Genomic DNA, 21,256 nt, shown 5'->3' on the forward strand with positions numbered 1-21,256 from the left:
GAGAGAGAGATGGATGTCACATTAGGTTGTACTTAGGTTGAAAATTAAGCCAAAAAAAGGAGTAAAGGTTCCCATTACTCTCGGCACTTCCTTAATCTTTGGAGATGTTTTTTCCGCCATGGTTCACTCATCTGCCACAGGGCAATGTCAATACCAGTCACAACTGCCCTATTGATTTTGAGTGATCGTGGAACACCTCCGCCTTCATGATGACCAATACTTTCTTTCCAGAGGCTTTTTTTGGAACATGTACATGCGAGCTACAAAAGATCTGTAAAGGCCTTATCACACAGCTGTTCAGTTGATTTTCACGGAGAGCAGAAGATGCTACACGAAGCGTAAAGAAGGAGTGAGGTGAGGGTTATCACCCGAGAGCACGAGGTCATCGGCGGTTTGAGTTTTTGCTTTGGTAAACTCAGCTTAAACCCACTAAAGCACAGACTCCACAACCACCATTTCTATGCCTTGTGAATATATCTTTCCTTGGACAGGTCATTTTCCAGAACAGCTAATAAATCAGTTAATAAATTAATTTAGCTGGATATATTACTAAGACATATCTTAACTGTGTACTGTAAGATTTAAAATAAGTGTCACTGGCTGTAAGTGGACCGTTTTGAGTGTGTTGGTGGCTTAGTCACCCCTCCGCCTCCACTGCGCGCACAGTCTCATTTTACATTTCTCTGCTTTTTAATTGGGACTGTACTGAAAATATTATGTGAAACGGGATTTTGAAAAAGTTTGACACGGGTTGAGTTCAAACTGACATTTTTAAAACAAGTTATTTCTTTAACAAGGCGTAAGGGGAAATTCACAGTTTGTAATGCGACTTTTCACATAAAAACTGAGGTGTTGTGATTTGTAGCGTAGGAACTTTGTGTTATTAATAACTGGGAAAAATCATGACGTACTTTAACAGAGAAAGGACTGGCTGCTTATTACACATTTCTGCCCACGTTAGTGTATATTCACGTGTATATCCACGTCCAATAAGACATACTGTGTTCAGTTTTACAGAAAACAAACATCATTAACATTTACTGTATTTGTGTTAAAATTATTGACTATAATTATTAAAATTTTCTCTACCACCCATTTCATTTTTCTCACAACTATGAACAGTTAACTATCCTATTCATTGGTGTTCAGTGATTGTCCTTTTTGTGAGAAAAATTTCACAATTGTAAAATACAAGGATCAAAATTACTTTAATTTCTTAAGGACTGAAAGTGAACATAGCATGTGGAAGAAGCTTTAAGGCTGTTTTCAGACATGAACCCCAGAAAATATCTGGAAAATGAGTGTCCACTCAGTCGCCAAGAAACTTCCGGAGATTTTCCGGCTGTATTCTGAGCTCACTCACACATTTTCTGGAAACTTAATGGGGCGCTGGAAGGAAAAGTTCTGGAAAATGTCTGGAGCAATATTTTTGGACATTAGCATTCTCACATTCAAATGTCAGGACCTCAGCTCGTGTCTGAAAGCAGCACATTCTGAGAATTTTTGAGAAACTAAATAGACTCTAATAGATTAGACAAATGTTTAGGTTCAACTTCAAGTTTGGAATAATTTCTGAAATGCAAGGCGCTTTAATTGACCTCTTAATTTCCTAGGACACATCATTTATAGAAAACACAGACATTAGGCAGTGCAAAGGGGAAAGAGTTTTGTGGAGAGATACTCACTGAGAGGTGGTACTGTCTCCAGATCTCTGGACAAGCCTTAGGAAAGAAAAAAAACAACATTTTATTTGGTCATGAAGGAAAAAAGGACCCGTGTGTAAATACACACTTATACAGGGCACCTACAAAAGGATATTAAAGAGAGGGGAATGAAAATGTCTGAAGAAAAACCTCTTCTTTAAAAGTGTCATAGTCAAGAAAGAATGAAGAAGAAACATTTAGGCAATAGTGCTAAATTGACTTCTAGAAGTGAGTTAGTTAGAGATACTTATTAAGAGACAACGGAAAGGATGGACGGGGAGAAAGGGCCTAAATGAATCAGAAATGCAGCACGGCATCACTTTGTTTGATTGCTTGAATCTTCAAGTCTCTCACTAAACCTTTATCACCGTGGTTTCTCAGTAGCAGCCTGTTTCCCCTCCATGTGCGTCTCCGCAGTCAGTCACTCAAACAGTCAGTAAGTAAGGCAGTCAGTCGTTTTTGTCGCGGTGTGGCTAAAGCATTATCTCCGGGGCTTCGCCATGCTGTTCCTTAAGCGTTCCGACATCCTCTCCCGACCGCCACCACTTGCCACTGGGAAATTGAAAATGCCGCAGTCGCCGCAGGCAACAAGATTTATCTACTTACACACCTACTGAGTGAGAGAGACAGAATGAGAGAGAGAATGAGAGGAACATTTAAGCCTGTTCTCTGAAGAAGCCTGTGTGTTTAGTTCTCTCTTGCTTACCTTAAACCAGTTCGTATAGAAATTTGCATGCTGTGCAAATTCACAGACTATTTTGGACTAAATGGCTTGTTCACATCTTGGCCTTTAATGCAGCCTGTAAAGAACTGTAGGCAATTTTTCTGCTTTAATTTGTACTGTTCAGATTTGAATACAGAGATGGACAAATATGAATTTCGACAGCTGCATCTTCCTCCACCTCTCATCTAGCTTTCCTTTCTTCAACAACCCCCTCCACCCACTCCCTCCCGTCTTCTCTCTCCCTCCAGTCCGCCGGGGTAGAGTGTTGTTGTCGAGGGCGACAGGCGAGGCGAGCGACACACTCGCGCTCCGTCAACCGTCTGTCTTTAATGAGAGACACAGAAAGGCCCAGGGGACAGAGACCTGACTCTCTTTCTCTCTCTCAAACACATGCACACACACACACACACACACACACACACACACACAGTATAATTTGTGAGCGTAAGAGGGGGGGGAAAGTTATGCGTTCCAAGAAAAGGGTAATTACAATACCACACAACTTTGCACCTTTGTTTGTTGCTGAAAACAATATGCAAAAGAGAAGGGAAGAACGAAGTAACCACAAGGATCAGGATGAAGGAATGGCGAGAAAAAAATAAACGAGAAAGAAAGGTAGAGAGAAACAGAAAGAGAAAGAAAGAGGGCTGTGTCCTGGTCTCCCCTCTCCCTCTGGTGTTCACCTGGTTACTCATCCATTACACAGAGCACAGTACATGACTGACGGAGGGAGAGAGAGAGAGAGAGAGAAAGAGAGAGAGAACGAAACAGGGGAGAGAGATGGGGGAGACATAGACCAGCTCTTACGTACACACAGGGTTTTCCATTCTATGGCATTAGTGTAAATGGGCAAGTAATGAACGTTGCGGTGGGATAATTGTCATTGATGGTCATTAGATTCACCCTTCAGTGTCAACACACACACACACACACACACACACACACACACACACACACACACACACACACACACACACACACACACACACACACACACACACACACACACACACACACACACACACACACACACACACACACACACACACACACACACACACACACACACAGCTGGAATATGCAGCATGGCAGAGACATAACTAAGCTGTAATTGCTGAAGTGTATCAATTAATGTGAACAGCAGCGTGTGCTGACCCCGGTCACCCATTACTACTGAGAGAGATTGTGGGGGAGAGGGGAGGGGAAGGGAGGTGGGGTGAGACGGGGAGAAGCAGGAAGAAAAAGAGGGGATGGTGGAAAAGAAAAAAAGTGGGATAAATTTATAAATGTGCTAAATGTGGTCGGTGCTTCATCATGTTTCCAATAGGTAGAAATCGTTGTTTGTTCTGATGACAGACAGACAGACCAGCAGACAGACAGACAGACAGGCACACACTCTGTGGTTGCAGTGGCTCACACAATCGTATGAAGTTGATTAATTCAAAGCTTTCTTATTCCTACAATAATTCCTTCCCTTCTATTTACTACTGTGGAATTGCCTCAATATCTCAATTCTCTTTTGGTCTAATTGTTTTGGTCTAAACTGATTTTATTTTCTTTGCATTTCAATCAATGTGTTAAATTAATTCAGTCAACTACATTAGCCATGGGTACCCTCAAATTTGACCACACGAGTTCTAGTGGTTCCTCATTTTGTGGTGCTGGGTTCTCAAGTGTTAAATGAACTACAAGGCCCAAAGTATGTGGACTAACACACTCCATTGTGCATCACTGATATTTTGCGTAATATTGCACTTCAAACTTCATGGAAACATATTTGGAAAGACCCTGTCCATTCTCAACTGTGCACGAACCAAGGACCATTAGGAAATGTTTTTCAGAGATGATGTTTAAGATGTGACAGGCTTGTATAAGACCCCGACCTCCACCCCACTGGGCACCCAACAAAACCAGGCCTTGCATCAGACCCTGTCCTCAATATTACTGTTGTGAAAATCCCAGCAACATTTCCTAAAAAAGAGGGCGTTATAGCAGAATATAGTTCAACAACAATATGTTCAACAATCAAATAATTGGTTTGTTAGGGTGCCAATACACTTTTGGCCATGTAGTGCATTTGCTGTGATGAAGGCGTTTTTGGCGTTTCATTGTAAAGGCGGAGAGCCTTCTCTGATTTGAATGACAAATTAACAATAAAGGATGTTATACTCACGTCGAAGAAGTGTCCCTTCATGCTACAGCGATGACACTGTTTGTGCCAGTAAGGCCTCTCGCTGCAGGAGCCATACAGGTGACCGGGCAGTCCACAGTTGTTGCAGTGCTTATTGGGACATTCAATGACCATATGGCCTGGGGTGCCACAAAGGAAGCAGGACGACAACTTCTGCATCACACAGACACACAAATACATAAATATATATAAATAAACCCTATGTTTGAATGAACATACTTGTACCCATCATTTTGTATAAGCTGTACACGCTACTGTGCGCTGAGTGGAACTGACTTTGGGCTCGGGGCAGTTCTTGGAGAGATGCCCGGTCTTGTTGCAGTTTCTACATTGGACGTTCTTGCTGGTATAGTATCTGTTAGGCAGCCGCTGGATCGTTATCCTGGAACCTTTGTCTTTGTTATAGATCTGAGCCTGAAACAAAGATTGTTAAATCATCATTAACATAATCTTGTTGGTGTATGATTCAATGAGCTAACCTGGATGTTAGTCCATAAACTATATTACATTATTATTATTATATCAACACTTGATGAACTTGGGATGAACAAAAATAGGTTAAGAGTGTGAACTACCCTCAATTGACAGCAAACTATTCTTTATAAAATTATCGCACTTGTCACCTATTATTTTAGCTAATATATATATATATATATATATATATTCATATAGAACATAATCAATTAACCAACAATTTGAACTGTGCAAAACTTGAAAACGGTAATATATATTTTAAAAGAAAAATGTTCACATAGCCCGTGCTCCTTAATAAGCTTGTAAGTCGTAAAGACTACACGGACAGACTATTCAGTAAAAATGTCCTCTGAGGACAGAAGAGATTGAATATCAGAACATACTGTAAGTTATACACCATACAGAACATTTTTAATTGACACCTACCTCCTTGTCCCTGTCAGAGACCAACCAGCTGCCCTCTTCTCCTTCAGCATCTGGCAGGACAGAAAAGAAATACATAAAAAAATATTGAAAAAGTTATTGTGTGCGTGTGTGTGTGTGAATTTTAATTTTTAACAGTATGACAACTTATGTAACCAGGAGTCACAAAGCACAAGGACTGATAAATTCTACCCAATATCCTTTCCTATGAAGAAGTCCAAACCCTGAGGGGTACGTTTAGTTTCCTGTAATAGAAGGACACACACACACACTGAAAATGACAGTGGCAGCCCAGCACATCTGTATGAGAGTGGAACTAACAGCACCCTGAGGGAGACCACTGTATTCTCCTCAGGCCCACAGAACTGTAACTGACAACTAAAAATCGTAACGTACGCCACGGGCGCGCGCACACACTCAGCATAAATTATGTGCTGATAGCAATGACTTGCACAGGCTCACATGCTTTCACAAACACATTCAGACACACCCATGCATCGACCCCTGCGATTAGCTGGTTGACAGTCTTTAGCCTTTGGACAAACATACAGCCTTGAGCCATAATCAAATATTACACTCTCCTTTCCACCTCTTTCTCTCCTCCTTTTTCTGACTCTCTCTATCCAAACCCTTATCGCTATTCTGCTCAGCCCTCCTTCCTTTACTCTCGCTCTCTCTCCTTGTTTTCTACCTCTCTTCCACCCCCTCTCCTCCGGGGGTACGCGGCTGCTGTGGGAGGTTATCACCTCTCGTCCCTGTCAAACAAATTAAAATGGCTGCTGTTTGGATTGGGCTTCTTTCCGCCATGACCTTCACCTCCAAAAATACATGCACAGATACAAGCAAATTGGCGCCACTGTCGCATGATAAACTCATGACTCCATGTTAATTGGGTTTTACTTTTAACATCATATGAGGGTCCTCTGGTTTATTTTATTTTTCCTGACTGAATCTTCTGAATGTCGTTTAGATGGAACTCTAACTTAAAGCAATGTCTATAAGTTCCTGAGACATGCATATGAGGTACATGGACATGTTGCTAAGCACCTCCAAAAGATTTTCAACTGTAATGTCAAGTATCTACACACTGTACACAGTGGAAATCCGTCCACTAAACAATCCATCCAAATACTTCCATTTGATATAGATCGATTGTGTCAGCTCTCCTTCAGTTAAATAGGTGGAGGAAACTTTGAAAAGAGAAAGAAAGCACAAACCCGTAACTCTTCTGAGGAAGTCATATTTCAGTGTGTTTGAGAGTGATCTGATGCTGCTGTTAAAATGGCTTGGGTAGTTGAGTTTATCCTGATCAGCTTCAAAAGGAAAAAAATATCACAATCTTTTTAATCATATAATCCTATTGTGATCTTTCTTTCCAATTTTGAAATGTACTGTTGAGAATATCCAAACCAATATCCAAATCTCATACCAGACTACAGAATTATCTATTTGCACCTCTTCTTTTTTGCACTGGCAAATTATGGAGTGCATCTTCTGCAAACTTCTGCACTACTCACCTTATGTGAACAGACTGGGGGGCCTCAGTGGGATGTGTTCGTGTGTCTGTGTGTGTGTGTGTGTGTGTCCGAGCACGGGTAGTTGGTGGACCCAGTCAATGGGCCGTTTGAATAAAAGGCAGGGGTGAAAGGTGTGTGTGTGTGTGTGTGTGCGTGTGTGTGTGTGTGTGTGTGTGTGTGTGTGTGTGTGTGTGTGTGTGTGTGTGTGTGCGTGTGTGTGCGTTAGTGACGCCACGAAAGTCATTCCCAAAAGCGTCTCCTGGGGGGAATCCCCAAATAAAGAGCAGGAAGCTTTCCCTTAATCTAAGGGCCCCCATCTCACCAACACACACACGGATAAAGGGTGAAGTCTTTGTCACGGCCGAGGAATCAAACACATGGGGAGTGGGGGGTGGCTGTTGTCTGTACGCTGGGCGAAAATATGCTAATCAACCTTGAGGCCCTGTTTAAAACCAAACCATCAGAGCTGCTCACTCCAACTCGGCCCAACAGATCTGAAGGTGTCTGGAGCTGAATAATCAGGTGGCAGCAGTTTCACCGACCAGCTGAATGGACTCGGGAGGCCTCCGACGGCAAATGTTCAATGTTAACAGATCCGATGGCCAAGAGTTGCTCACGGCCATCTTAGAGGTCAAAGTCGTGAGTTCCTAGATGTTAAAGGGACTGCATTCATTTACATAGAAGCACTATTCTAGTCCTCATGGCCACCAAAAGCACTTTACACAACGATTCACATTCATACGGCTCTTGTTCTACACATAGCACTATTCTAGAGATGGAAAGAGATGGTACATCATCAGTCAATTTGACGAGTGGGCTGGGTAAGGAAATGATCAAAGCCTCAGTAGCTCAGGAGGATGACGTTAAACAGATATGATAACAGGGTCTAAAGTGTCTTCTCATTGAAATCTTGGAAAATATTCCTTGGCATTCCAGATCTCCGGGTTTCTACGATTTCAATTCTTTGGGACAACTCGTACATTATCACATCACTCTGTCGCCAGGGGAAATTCAACACAATGGCATGGAAGAGGGGGAGACGGAGACGGAGAAAGGCAGAGGGAGAGAAGGATCGGGGGAGAAAAGGCGACAGATGCTACCTGTCAGTCTCATAGGTACCCTGATTACTAGGAGATGAGGAGGAGAGGGGAGGAGGCTGCGTGCCAGTTCATCAGAGCCGGCAGAACAGAACAAAACAGAGGAATTGAGTATGTGTGTGTGTGTGTGTGTGTGTGTGTGTGTGAGAGAGAGAGAGAGAGACAGAGATGGGTGGGGGGGCTGCAAGTGTGTGTGTGTGTGTGTGTGTGTGTGAGAGAGAGAGACAGAGATGGGTGGGGGGGGCTGCAAGTGTGTGTGTGTGTGTGTGTGAATGCCAGCGAGAACAGAACGGAAGTGTACGTGTGGCTAATGAACCATGAACACCCGGCCCTCCTGGGGTAACACACACACGCACACACACGAAAATGTTAGGGGACCACAAGCAACATCCTTCTCACGGGACAAGGTCCAGACAGTCTGATAACCCAAGGACGAGATTGAGAACGTCAAGACACACACCCATCTTCAATGTTACATTCTCTCCTGACGTGTGTGTGTGTGTGTGTGTGTCACCTACAAGCTGTTCTCCCCTCTGTCTTGGTAACATCAAATCCTTGGACTGGCCTGCCTTGCCCCTCACCTGACACTTAAACAGGCATCCCAAGCCAGCCCGCCCATTGTACCACGCTGTTGACCGGGCCCATTAACACACCATCCAGCGCACACACACAAACACACACAAAATGGGAGTGAAAGAGAGGCCTTGCCCCCAAAATAGAGGTTATGTTTGATACTGAAGCGACAGGGCCGGATTAGCAACACTATACATGACAATGGTGAGAGTGGGCGGGAGTGTGTGTGTGTGTGTGTGTGTGTGTGTGTGTGTGTGCGGAAAAAAAAGCTTCCTTTGTGACACCCTTGCCCTAGAGTCTTGCCCTCTGCAAGGTTAAACACACCAAAAGGTTGGCTAAGTCAGACGCGCACACACAGACGCGCACAGACGCAGCTTTTCTTCAACTCTGCTCTTTTGTGTGACATAAAAGTCTGGCTGAGAGTGTAAAACACAATTGAAAAGAGAGCGGGAGAACAAGTGAGATGAACAAGAACAGTGACAGGAAGAGAGGGGGGGGGGGGGGTGTAGGAGGAGAGGAGGTGGTGAAAATGCATGGGGCCACGGATCACATTACAACACAACAAAAGAAAGGCAAGCTGACTGTGAAGCCCACCGGACAGCTAACAGCATCCAGGTAGGGGAGGCCAAAGTGTTTGAAGAATTAATGGTGGAAGACAGTGGAGGGGAGGGGGCAAATTAGGGTGAAATGATATGCAGACCAAGGAGAGAGACACTGTGTGCATGTGAGTGTGTATGGATGTACACCATGCAGGGCACAGATCAATAGCTTTACAGGCCTATTATAGATTAAAGCAGCAGATTTCATTTAGCTTCATTTCATGCTATTTCTTTGCCCATCTCCACTGATCTCTCTGTTAGACACAGAGGCTGAGAGAGAAAGAGTCCAGGTGCCCAGGATCAACTAAAATCCTGGGCAAGAGTGATATAGTCCAACTGTCTGAAACAAAGAAAACTACAGATATGGAAAAAAAAATACAACTGAAAGATACTGTAAATTGTTTAGGTCACAAAATCTTGAAATTTGTCAGCAATGCACTGAATTTAGTTGAAATCTTCCTGAGAGTCTGTATGTGAGAACGCAAATGTTCACAAATGTAACTCCAGACATGTTCCCGAACTTTACCTGCCAACCCCCTTATACAATTTCAGGAAAATATCAGAGTGAGCCCGTGTGAGAATACAGCAGAAAATCATCGGAACATTAACGTCAAACGAGTGGGTGTGTTGATGACTGTAAACGGCACACTGCTTTCTGCGGCAAAATTACCTTCATGTCCCGCCTCCCTCATGCTCTACCGAGGTGCCACAGAATGTTCCAGAAATGTTCCTGTTGGTGTACGTATGAAAGGCAAACTCATAAAAATGTCTGTACGTAATATTCCAGACATTTTCCACATTACAACCGTTTTTTGGTTAAATTCTAATTAGAGATTTCTGCATGTGCTCCCCCCTTAAAGGATAAAGCGGTAAAGATAACGGATGGATGGAAGCATGTGCTCTTCTCACTGGCTTTAAGTGGGCATCATTTAGGGGGGAGGAAGAAAATCCCAGCTGGACAACATCTGGTTGGATGGCAAAACTCTGTCTTGACCAAGAAGCCTTCCTGAACATAACCTTGAAATAACAGACTGACAAACTGTAAACAATAAGGAAATCTATAACGAGGATTAGACAATGTTTTTGTAATTAGTGATTTTCCAGTCGCTTTTTACAAAAGCAGCTTGTTGAAAAAGTGAAATGCAAGCAGATGCCATCACCCTGGTCCCTGTTGAATCGGCCTCGTGTTCGACCATCACATATTTCATCGAAGCGCTTCTCTCGTTATCCACCCCCCTGCCCCCCTTCGCACCCGTGACACGTTGAGTGTTCACCCCTGCCAGCCCCTGTGCCACCTCCTCCCTTCCCCTTCCCCCCCTTCCACGCCATGTTGGCAGCCGGGGCAGGGCAGGTGGCCAAACCTGTCAGTCAAAGCACCGTCGCCACGCGGCAACACCACAGACACCAATTACCACACAGCAGGGGCGCGGCCTGGCAACGGCATGGCAACCACATGGTCCAATCAGGGTACACAACAACAGGGACCAGAGAAGGCCAAGAAAAGTGAGCAATGCTGTGTGTGTGTGTGTGTGTGTGTGTGTGTGCGCGCGCGCACGGAGATAACAGAGGAATCATGTTCAAGTTATTCAAAACCCAGCCAGTCTGCCGATTTGACAAAAGACAGGTAATCATTGTCTTTTTAATATCCGTTAACTGTCTATTTAGTGTAGTTGTTCAATTCAAACGGAAGATTTATCTCCACCTCTCTGTAGATAATCAGAGTGCTTCTTATTAAACACGCAGTCCTGACTCATGATCAGTTCTGCTGGTCTCACCAATCATGGACCCACGTTCAAAAAGAAGCCAAATTAAAATTTGACTTATTGACTTGCCCCAAACATGCTTGGATGGTTTGTGCCAATGACAAATTACAGGACAAAAAAAAAATCAAATTTGACAAGAATAGAAATAACAATTCTACAGTCATATTGATTGATCAAACAATGACTCAGTATCAGTTTTAAACAGTGAGGGATGTTGACTTTTAAAACTTTGAAGATGAAATTCACCAGGAGATTATAAATACTGATCTGAGGCTGTGGAATCTTGGCTGTTTGATCATTCACTGCATTAACTTTGCTCTTGTAATGGATATAACCTGCACAAAATTGATATATCATACTCCAAAACATTTTCAAAAAATATATTTTCATTAGTATAAACCAGGATGACTCGCATAGTAACAATAAACCAAGTAGTAATTAAAAGCAAAGAATTAGTTGATTAATCACTTAAATGATCAATATATGGAAATTGTTTTCATCAATCAATCCCTTGTGTAATTTTCTTTTAATGCCAAACTTTTCCTACTCCATCCTAAATTACATGAGGTTTTCTTTGTTTTATATGTTGTAATCCGAATAACTCTGGATTATTGATACATTATTAACTAAATGATGATGAAAATAGTTAATAGCAATAGTTAGTTACAACCCAAATTTAAAAGTTTAACTGTTCAATAATTATACACAGTGCAATTTATACAGTCACAAGTGACCATGCTGTTATATCTGTGGCACCATGTATTATTCAATAGGTCCATTTGCAGTGAAGGTGCGAAGTTTTAACTTAAACCTGGACGATGGAAGAGCAGCCGACCAGTCAACAAGTGTCTGTATTTTAAGGCCAAAGTCACACTTGTTCACGCCTACAAATGAATATCGCTGATATCACTGACCAAATTATTCCGGGCGTCCCTTTTGTCTTCTGCAGCCAAACACACACAAACACACCAGCACAAAACGTCTGAAAGGGGCAAATATATTTTAATAAAACCAGTGAGTTGCAACCTCAATTTCATTTTGATGAATTTCCTCCTGCGGGAGTGAGCAAGGCAGTGGGCGGGAGGGCGGAAAGGCGGGAGAGGGAAGTGGGGTGATGGGGGCTGGAAGGCAGATAGAATTTTCATGATTGTTATTTTTGTTATTATACAGAGAGCGAAAGAGGGGGAGGGAGGGGGTAGATAAACGGTGTTGGTTTATCTAAGGCATTTTGTGGAGCGCTCCATTATCGGGCAGGTTGGGCACGTCGAGGGGGTTATTTTTCCGAAGGATCTTTGGCCCCGGTAATTAAGCTCCATTCACCGGGCCCTGTTCCCCAAATTAAAAATTTGTCATTAAGTGGAATTTACCATAATGCCTTTTTATCTGCCGGCGCTTCAGCATGCGTGTATATATGTGTGTGTGTGTGCGGAGGGTAGAGGTGAAGGAGGGGCAACAGGAGAGGGCAACCAATAAGAGGGTTACACTGTGGCCACACACACACACAGAGAGAGAGAGAGAGAGAGAGAGAGAGAGAGAGAGAGAGAGAGAGAGAGAGAGAGAGAGAGAGAGAGAGAGAGAGAGAGAGAGAGAGAGAGAGAGAGAGAGAGAGAGAGAGAGAGAGAGAGAGAGAGAGAGAGAGAGAGAGAGAGAGAGAGAGAGAGAGAGAAAATTGAAAAACTGAAATAATCCTGGACAGAAGAACACACGCACATGCACTTGCATACACACACTTCAATCCTTCAAATCCTCAGCCTTTGGGGTAATTAAATAATGGTGCTTTAAAGTTTTAATTTAGATTTGGCTTTTTCCTTCCTCCTACTGTATGCCGCACAGCTCACTCTCACACACGCACACACACGCCATCCCCCACCCCAAAACAGTCAGCCACAGTGTGTTATAGACTTCATCCAGCGAGATAGCCCTCTATGGGCAGGGTACATTGGAGACAGTGAATGATTGAAGAGCAGAAATCTCTGTCTCTATAGGCTTTATAAAACAATACAATTATTAGTCTTTAATTAGAGCAGCCCCTTTGTGGGACAGGGGACAGACAAAGAACAATAAAGGATTAGACGTGGAGCTCCTAATATGGCACTTTTATCGCCTCATTCAAATACAGTTCATAAATGCATATGGCTGTCATTTTTACCTGGCAAATTTGGAAGACTATTTTGAAGACTAATCGAGACAAAGGTGTTGTGGAGGAATCTGTGAAAAGTTTAGATCGATGTATGAACCGAAAAACCAAAAAAGAACCCGTCACTTGCTCGATGATAATACTGAAATTCAGCAACTACATCCTCTGAAGTCACTTGATGGGCTTGAAACTGTAAAATGAGCGCTATTCTGTGTCAGTCAGCCTTTTTGAAGCTGTGCGTGTAAAGAATAGACAGAACCTATAAAGTCCACACTGTCGCTGTTCAATATGAATTGAGAGACTTCCAACTTTGGCCACTGTCCCAGGTACTGGAATGTCCCTTTGATTCTCCAGATGAACACTAAAGACTCCACATCTCTCTGAATGCCATCTGACAGTGATGGTGGGGAAAACTTTGATTAAGTCCCCTAGGAGGGGTCTGGAGGGAGAAGAGGAAGAGTAGATGAGGTGGAGGAGGGTGAAAGGAAAGAGTAGGAAGGGGGGGGGGGGGGGGTCGGACAGATGGCAGATGTTTTGCCTGGCTGATGGGATGAGGCTGTTCTGGATGTTCAGGGTGTGTGTGCAATGGGCGGATACACCAAGCTCTGCCCTCACTTCTCCACATGCCCTCTTCCTCATTCCGTTTCCCTCAATGTCCCATGAGTCTTTGTTTAAAGACATCAAATCCATTCTGACCGACTTTTCAGTCTTTATAACGGCAGGAGATTGGATTCAGTGATGAACAAAATAATTAGGTCTGCCTGCATCTGATTGGCAGATAAAACCTGGTTAAGGTAAACCAGAGATGGAGTCCAACAAAAACATGCTGTCAAAATCTGTAAATGTGTGTGTCTCCAAAATATAGCACAGTGAAGAAAGGAAAGAATGGCAGAGGGAGAGTAGAGGGAGATAGGGGGTCTTATTTACTGTCGTTTAATTTGCTCCCTACTGCACCGTCCATCCCTTGGTTTTTCTGACAGGTAATAAAAAGCGGGAGCTTTCCTGACAAGCCCATTTGAATTTGGATTGAATAATATAACTGTAGGGTTTCCCACATAAGGCTCTGTCCATGCGTGCAGTGGTGAACAGACACCGCCGGCCCCTCTGCCTGCCAGGGTGTGGGTTTTGAGAGAGTGTGTGTGCAAGCATGTATTTGTTTCTATGGTGCTCATCTCTTGCATGCCCGCACGCACCAAAACACAGAGGTGCCCACGTCATGGTAGTTAATGCAACGACAATAGTGCATTCCTGCAACTAGCCACCACGCCGCTCCAATAAGCCAAGCTCTGCATCTCCGCCCGACCTCTGCTTCTTTTTCCTTAACGCCCTCTCTCCCTTATTCCCTCAGCTTGCCTTCTCCCTTCATCCCACCTCTTCTCGTCTTACCTCATCCACTACTCATGCCCCCTCCCCTCACCTCACTTCCCTCCCTCCCCCTGTGCTCGGTAGCTGCTGAAATCCCATTCCCCGTGGGGCAGGCTAAATTGAATTGGTGTGTTTATATGAACAACAGGGCCGTTGCTTTAATATACCTTAGAGTTTATGCCTAATGCCTCCCTGCTAATACCGCTGGAGCTCACCGCCCTCACTCAACACACCGCTTTTATGGAAGTCATAAAAGAGACAGAATAGCAAAGGGAGGAGAACGGAGAGATACTCTGGGAGTGTGCTTGTAAGCAAGAAGGAGAAAGGGATGAAGAGGTGAGAAGCCTGTTAATATCTGAACAAGTTATCTCTCCGTTTTATCATACCTCTTAAACAGCATCTTACAGTATCCCCACTCTAGAAAACCACACACACACACACACACACACACACACACACACACACACACACACACACACACACACACACACACACACACACACACACACACACACACACACACACACACACACACACACACACACACACACACACACACACACACACACACACACACACACACACACACACACACCTCAGTGTGGGGTATGAATGAAAAGAAAGGAAAGAGACAGAAAGGGAGGAAGATTTTTTTTTTAGATTAGCGAGTAATGCTGAATAAATATCCGGAGATTTGGTTGAGGGAGTCGGTCATGCTCGTCGACTTGCAAACATCCTCCATTTTCTTTCTCCCCACTGTCCCCCTCTCTCTTCTGGCCTGTCAGCCTACAAAAGGTTCACAGTACAAAGGAGAGAAACAAGCTTGGGACACTCAACCCAATTACTATTGATCAGTCTGCACTCAGAGGACAGAAACGCGCTCACCTGCACATGCATGCAGCCATACATGCACATGCGCGCTCACACACACAAATCTGTGTAGATATATAAGAAGTACTATAAGGTCACAGACATTTATTTATTTACAGCTGATTTCTAAACAGTGACCAAGAAGGACTAATTCTATGAGTTTTGACAGCACAAGAGTCTGATTTGCTGTATCATTTTTCAAATTTGTGGAGTAAAACGCAACGTAGTTACACACTAATCTAATGGAACTTAAGGTTTTAGGAACATTTAGGTTTATTTTGGTCAACAGTTTAGAACAAAGAAGAAAATATGAAGGCACATGCATCAAGGTGGTGTGGTGGTACCATATATGTCACTAAACAAAAAATTTTACAGGCTGTGAGAATAAAACAGAATTAAAACAATGAAATTAAATAATTGAGGGCTGATGCAGTTTTGCTATTTGTTACTGAACATTTCCTAAATACAAACCTGGATTTACAATTTGCAGAGATCCTTCTCTTAAAGAGATTGTTGTTGTTTTTTCTCATGTAGCTAAAATATACTGTAATCTTTTCAGTTTTCCACTTCATATTGGGATATTTTGTTGACTTGTACATTAGGTCTGTGTTTCCTATATAAAAGTGCAAATTTTAGAAAAAAAATCATCATTAAAGCATGAATCCCAGAAGGAATAAATAATTTTACCCATTTCACCAAGATTGGAAAATACCCATAGCTTTTTAGTTTTAAATGCATTAAAATTTGCTAAGAGGCGGCAAAACTAAAAAATCAAAGTACTTCTAGAATGTTGTTATGATGGTATTTTATTTTTTATTTGCTGTTGCATGACATCGAATGTCTTAAATCAGTACTCGCGGAAATTCAGAAATCCACTTTTCACCAAGTCTCTCAACCAGTTCGCTGAATCAAATAAAAATGGAAAACTATAAATTTGTTTTTTTTACATTCTAACTCTACTAACTTTGACAAAATTCCAATTTGATTCTGAGAGGACTGTTAATGTTGTTATGACTTAAGTAACGAAGAAATATTTTAGTGGATTACAGCGGTGTACTGTAAAGTCTCAATACTCAAAAGGAGAAAGATGGAGCTGCAGGAGATGTCGAGGAAATAAAGACTGCACAAAACTCAAATACCTTCTCTTTGAAGACGTCTGACCGAGACCGAAAGCCCTGATTGCGCGCACACACACACACACACACACACACACACACACACACACACACACACACACACACACACACACACACACACACACACACACACACACACACACACACACACACACACACACACACACACACACACACACACACACACACACACACACACACACACACACACAAAACTAGCCTCACATTAAGGGTGTGATGAACTCTATGTGTTGTCAGGAAGCCTGCGCTGAAATATCAATGACTAAACTCCCCAACGAGTTGGTAACTATCTCCTTCACTCTGATTTTATCCTCAATAATTAATTTTCTCTCCCAACGCCCGACTTCAGCTTTATCGCTCGCTCGCTGCCAGAATCTCAGCATTCCATTTAACCATAATCCCCTGGATAAAGGGGCAGCCTAGGTGGGCTAATGCGCAGGCACGTGCACGCGCAGGAACAAGTGCACAAGCAAAAAAACCTAACTTTTCATTGACAGACACAATTTTTTTTTATAAAAACAAGGTACACAATCGTGCAAGGTGAGCTAGTCGGACCAATGCTGGGCCAATTCACCCACATAGGAAACGTACCAAACCGATAACCCTATTTACCATATTCACACGTCAAGCCTCTCTGGTGGAAGTCTTAATATGGAGAATGAGGACACAGTGCTCACCGTCACCTTTGTGACATCTGAAACAAATCTCAGATACCAGCTGCATTAACACAGCCATGCCTTCAGCATCGATCCCGAGCCGGAGAGCCGGGCATAGCAACAGCCACGTAACCAGGGTTTGGTCATGATGCGTGGAAAGATGGTTGGGGACGGGAGTGGAGGAATAAAGAGATGGGATGGATGGAGTGAGGGAGGGGTGGAGCAGAAGGGTAAAGGGAAGAAAGGTGTAGATACAGGCTGATATTGAATTTAGTTAAACATAGTCTGTGCTCCTTTCTAAAACCATTTATAAAATCGGCAAGAAATCGGGACGACAATTTACCCTTGGCCTCTGGCAGCAGTCAAATCCTTCGACTAGTGATCACACGTGTCTGCTTTCTAACATATGCAACTGTTAGTGAAAAAAATATATAATAATATTATCATTGCTATATAGTTTGACATTTTTTCAGATATCGGCCTCGTCTAAAAGGAAACTAAATGTTGTGGCATTTATCTCCCACGACACCTGCTTGAGCCGATAGCACGTTTCACCACGCACCAAACCAAACACGTAAATCCTGGTGTTTAAGAGACTATTAACTGGCAATTTCTCTGATCCTAACGAGACTCCTAATTACTGTTTTATTGAATGCAGGTCTAAAGGAAAGGGCAACCAGCTCCCCCTTACCACTTACACGTGTCCTAAACATGCAGAGTACTAGCATCGATATAAAGTGACAGGTATGTGACAGTGGGTAAAATCAGAACAATTTTTGAAAAAGAAAAGAAAAGAAAAGAAATCAACGAAGAAGATAAGAGAAAATATGACGGGGAAAATGACTGAGAAAGATGGAAGGAGAAAGACGGGAGGACGAGGGGAAGAGCTAGATTGACTGAAATCGTGGTGAGTGCCAGCTCGGCCAGACCAGGCCCAGCTGGTCTCTGTCTGAACAGCGCCTTAATTAAGAGACATGGGGAGAAGCCTTGGAATGGCCACGTACACACTGCCAGGAGCCTCTGGAGAGGAAACAGCTAAACAGGCATACTTGTGTGTCTGTGTGGTTCACTGCCAAATACACACACACATACACACATATGCACATCCGTCCTCGGGGGACCTTGTGAAAAACATTGCCTCGCTATTATTAGGCAGCCCCTTTGCATACCAGACTGAGTGTACTAACCCTAAACGTGTGTGTTTGTGTGTTTAGGGTTCTCCCTCTTTTCCTGTTGACTGTTCAACTGAACTTCTGATTCCATAACAGCTCTCGACCCTGCTGCTGCTGCTGCCCAAAGAAAAAAAAGAAAAGAGGGGAAGAAGAACGAGGCCAATGGAGAAGAGGTGGTTCTGTGCATCCATTACTGCCTTTTCTAACCCCCCCATCCTGCTTGCCCCTCTTCCTCCTTTTCCTCATCCCAAAAACGTATTAATATTAATACATATCCCTCCAACCTCTTCCCCTCAATTCTACTGTTCCAAAAAAAAAAAACACCACCCTAGGCTACCAGTTAATAAAGCCCTCTCAACGACCCCTCCCTGCCCAAAAGCCAAGGAAAGACAATAAGCGAAAAGTTCTCCGGCCAAATGAAAGAACAGAAATTAATACAGTCCCACGGGACCACCCTCTGTCCCTCTTTCACCCCCCACAATAATTTGATTTACCATTAAGTGATTGCTTAATTATAATGATTATTATTGGTAATTGTAATTGACATTTTTTTCCCCTCCACTAGTCTCCTCTCTCTCCACCCCTTCCCTGCAGGTGTTAAAAGGACAAGACGGGAGGGGGAAATGCATAAGGGAGTAAAAAGGCTGAGAAATAGTAACCAAGATGGATATAGATCTGAAAAAAAGTTAATATGATCTTGTGAAATTTAACATACTGTTTAAGTCTTACACATACTGTCCATCAGCACATTCAGTGCGGTATTCAGCGTGTTGATCCTTAGAAGTTTTATTTAATCATAAATTTGTGTTTTTGTCTCTGTGTGTGTGTGTGTGTGTGTGTGTGTGTGTGTGTGTGTGTGTGTGTGTGTGTGTGTGTGTGTGTGTGTGTGTGTGTGTGTGTGTGTGTGTGTGTGTGTGTGTGTGTGTGTGTGTCTTATCCTGTAGCTTCAGGGCACAATGTCTGCTGCAGGTCTCCTTACAAAAGAGAATCTTGCTCTCAATGGGATACCCTGGTTAAATAAAGGTTAAAGTAGAAGAGTAGGGTTGCCTAATCTAAGCCCCCCTACACACAAGCAGGCGCACGCACGCACACACACGCACACGCGCGCACACACACACGCACACGCACACACACACACACACACACACACACACATTAAACTACAGTAGGGACCCTCTGGTCTCCAGTTCATTACCCCTTTCTCCAGGCTACAGTTGCCGCAAGCGTGAGGTTGTGTGCTTTTAATACCAAAGAAAGAAAGAAAGAAAGAAAAAATACCTGACACTCCTGACACCTTCGTTGGGACATTATATATCTAAAAAACTCAAAAATCTGAAAACTCAACTCACCAGCGTCATATACAAAAGCGTAACGTGTCGAAGAACATTTAATTTTACGTCACGTTCTTTCTCTATTCGGAACTAAAGACGGTGAAACTCTGTTCCAGTGGGCCATGGCACGGTTATTGGGCTCACCTCAGGCATGGTGAGGCTGACACCAGCTCTCTCTCTCTCACACACTCTCACACACACACACACACACACACACACACACACACACACACACACACACACACACACACACACACACACACACACACACACACACACACACACACACACACACACACACACACACACACACACACACACACACACACACACACACCTTCACACTCCAACACACACAACATCCAAACTTGCATCGCATCATACCTTCACTTTCACTCAACAATGTTTTTTTCATTTCCACAACAAAATACTTAATTATCACAGTTTGTAATAAAAGTCTTTACATAATAAAAATTATCAAATGAATAATAAGGACAATTTTAACCCAACACAAATTCAAAATCTAAATGTCATCTGTCAGCTGTCGATCGAAGGACATCAGTTTCAAAGCAGCTAAGGCCGTGGGTGTGTTTGTGTGTGTGTGTGTGTGTGGGTGTGTGGTTGTGTGAGTGTGAGTGTGCGTGTGTGAGTCAGTAAGTTTAACGAAACTGCTTTCAACTAGAGTATATTTAAATGCTGCCCCTCAAATTCTGTGAAGAACAAACAGTGAACATTAATACAAATGAGCACCTGCAGCTGCAACCACAGATGTCTTTGGGTGTTTTTTAGTCAAAGTTTCCAAGAAAAAGAATAGAGAAATTTTCATAGATTATTTTGACAAAGATTACTTTCAGACAGGATGGCTTGTATCTTCCAGATGCAGATAAATAAACTCTACACACCAGCACAGAAGAGACCTAAGACCTTCAGCAGCCGAACAACTGCTGAAACTAGAATGTGTCTGCAACAGCAAACAGCAGGATAGTAACTCTGCCATTTGAACGCAACTAGAGTGCTTTTCTTTAAATTAAATTAGTTTAAATATGTGAAATAAACCTTCTTTGCCTGTATCACATTGTTCACATTTGACCAGAACCATGAAGAAAAATCTTATACCAATTCAATGAACACCAAATCTGTTCAGAACCAATCCATCAATCATAATCACAACACAAATTGCATCAACTAAAAGCAGCCAATTTAAATGTTGCCGAAACGGCTCACAACATAAACAGACGTTTCATTTGACTCAAAAGAAAAAGCCATAGAAATCAGATCTGCGGTCTTGTGCGGAGCCGCAGCAGGTCAAGTGTTGTACGAGCGGGTTCGACAACCAGCTACACTCAGACGGAGCCGATCGCCAGCGATAGATATCAGTGTGTGCAGACACAGATCCAGCTGTGTCAGAGCCGTTCTGACAAACCGGGCCTGACAAACAGTAACACCACGGCCGGTCCTTTTCAAGGCCTGTCTCATCCACTTTAGCTTACCCACCACTCTCATA

General features: G+C 43.1%; 1 protein-coding gene across 1 annotated transcript in view; it reads right to left on the reverse strand.

Annotated features, from left to right (window-relative positions):
- The window catches only part of zcchc7 (zinc finger, CCHC domain containing 7), a 45,652-nt gene that overhangs the window by 14,554 nt on the left and 9,842 nt on the right, over positions 1-21,256 (reverse strand). The window contains exons 4-7 of the mRNA XM_035638600.2: positions 5,519-5,568; positions 4,895-5,032; positions 4,601-4,771; positions 1,686-1,721 (exon numbers count right to left, since the gene is read on the reverse strand). Coding sequence (XP_035494493.1) covers positions 1,686-1,721; positions 4,601-4,771; positions 4,895-5,032; positions 5,519-5,568 — 395 coding nt within the window. The remainder of the gene's footprint in view (positions 1-1,685; positions 1,722-4,600; positions 4,772-4,894; positions 5,033-5,518; positions 5,569-21,256) is intronic.

The sequence above is a fragment of the Scophthalmus maximus genome, chromosome 8 (genome assembly GCF_022379125.1).
Source record: "Scophthalmus maximus strain ysfricsl-2021 chromosome 8, ASM2237912v1, whole genome shotgun sequence".
NCBI lineage: Eukaryota > Metazoa > Chordata > Actinopteri > Pleuronectiformes > Scophthalmidae > Scophthalmus > Scophthalmus maximus.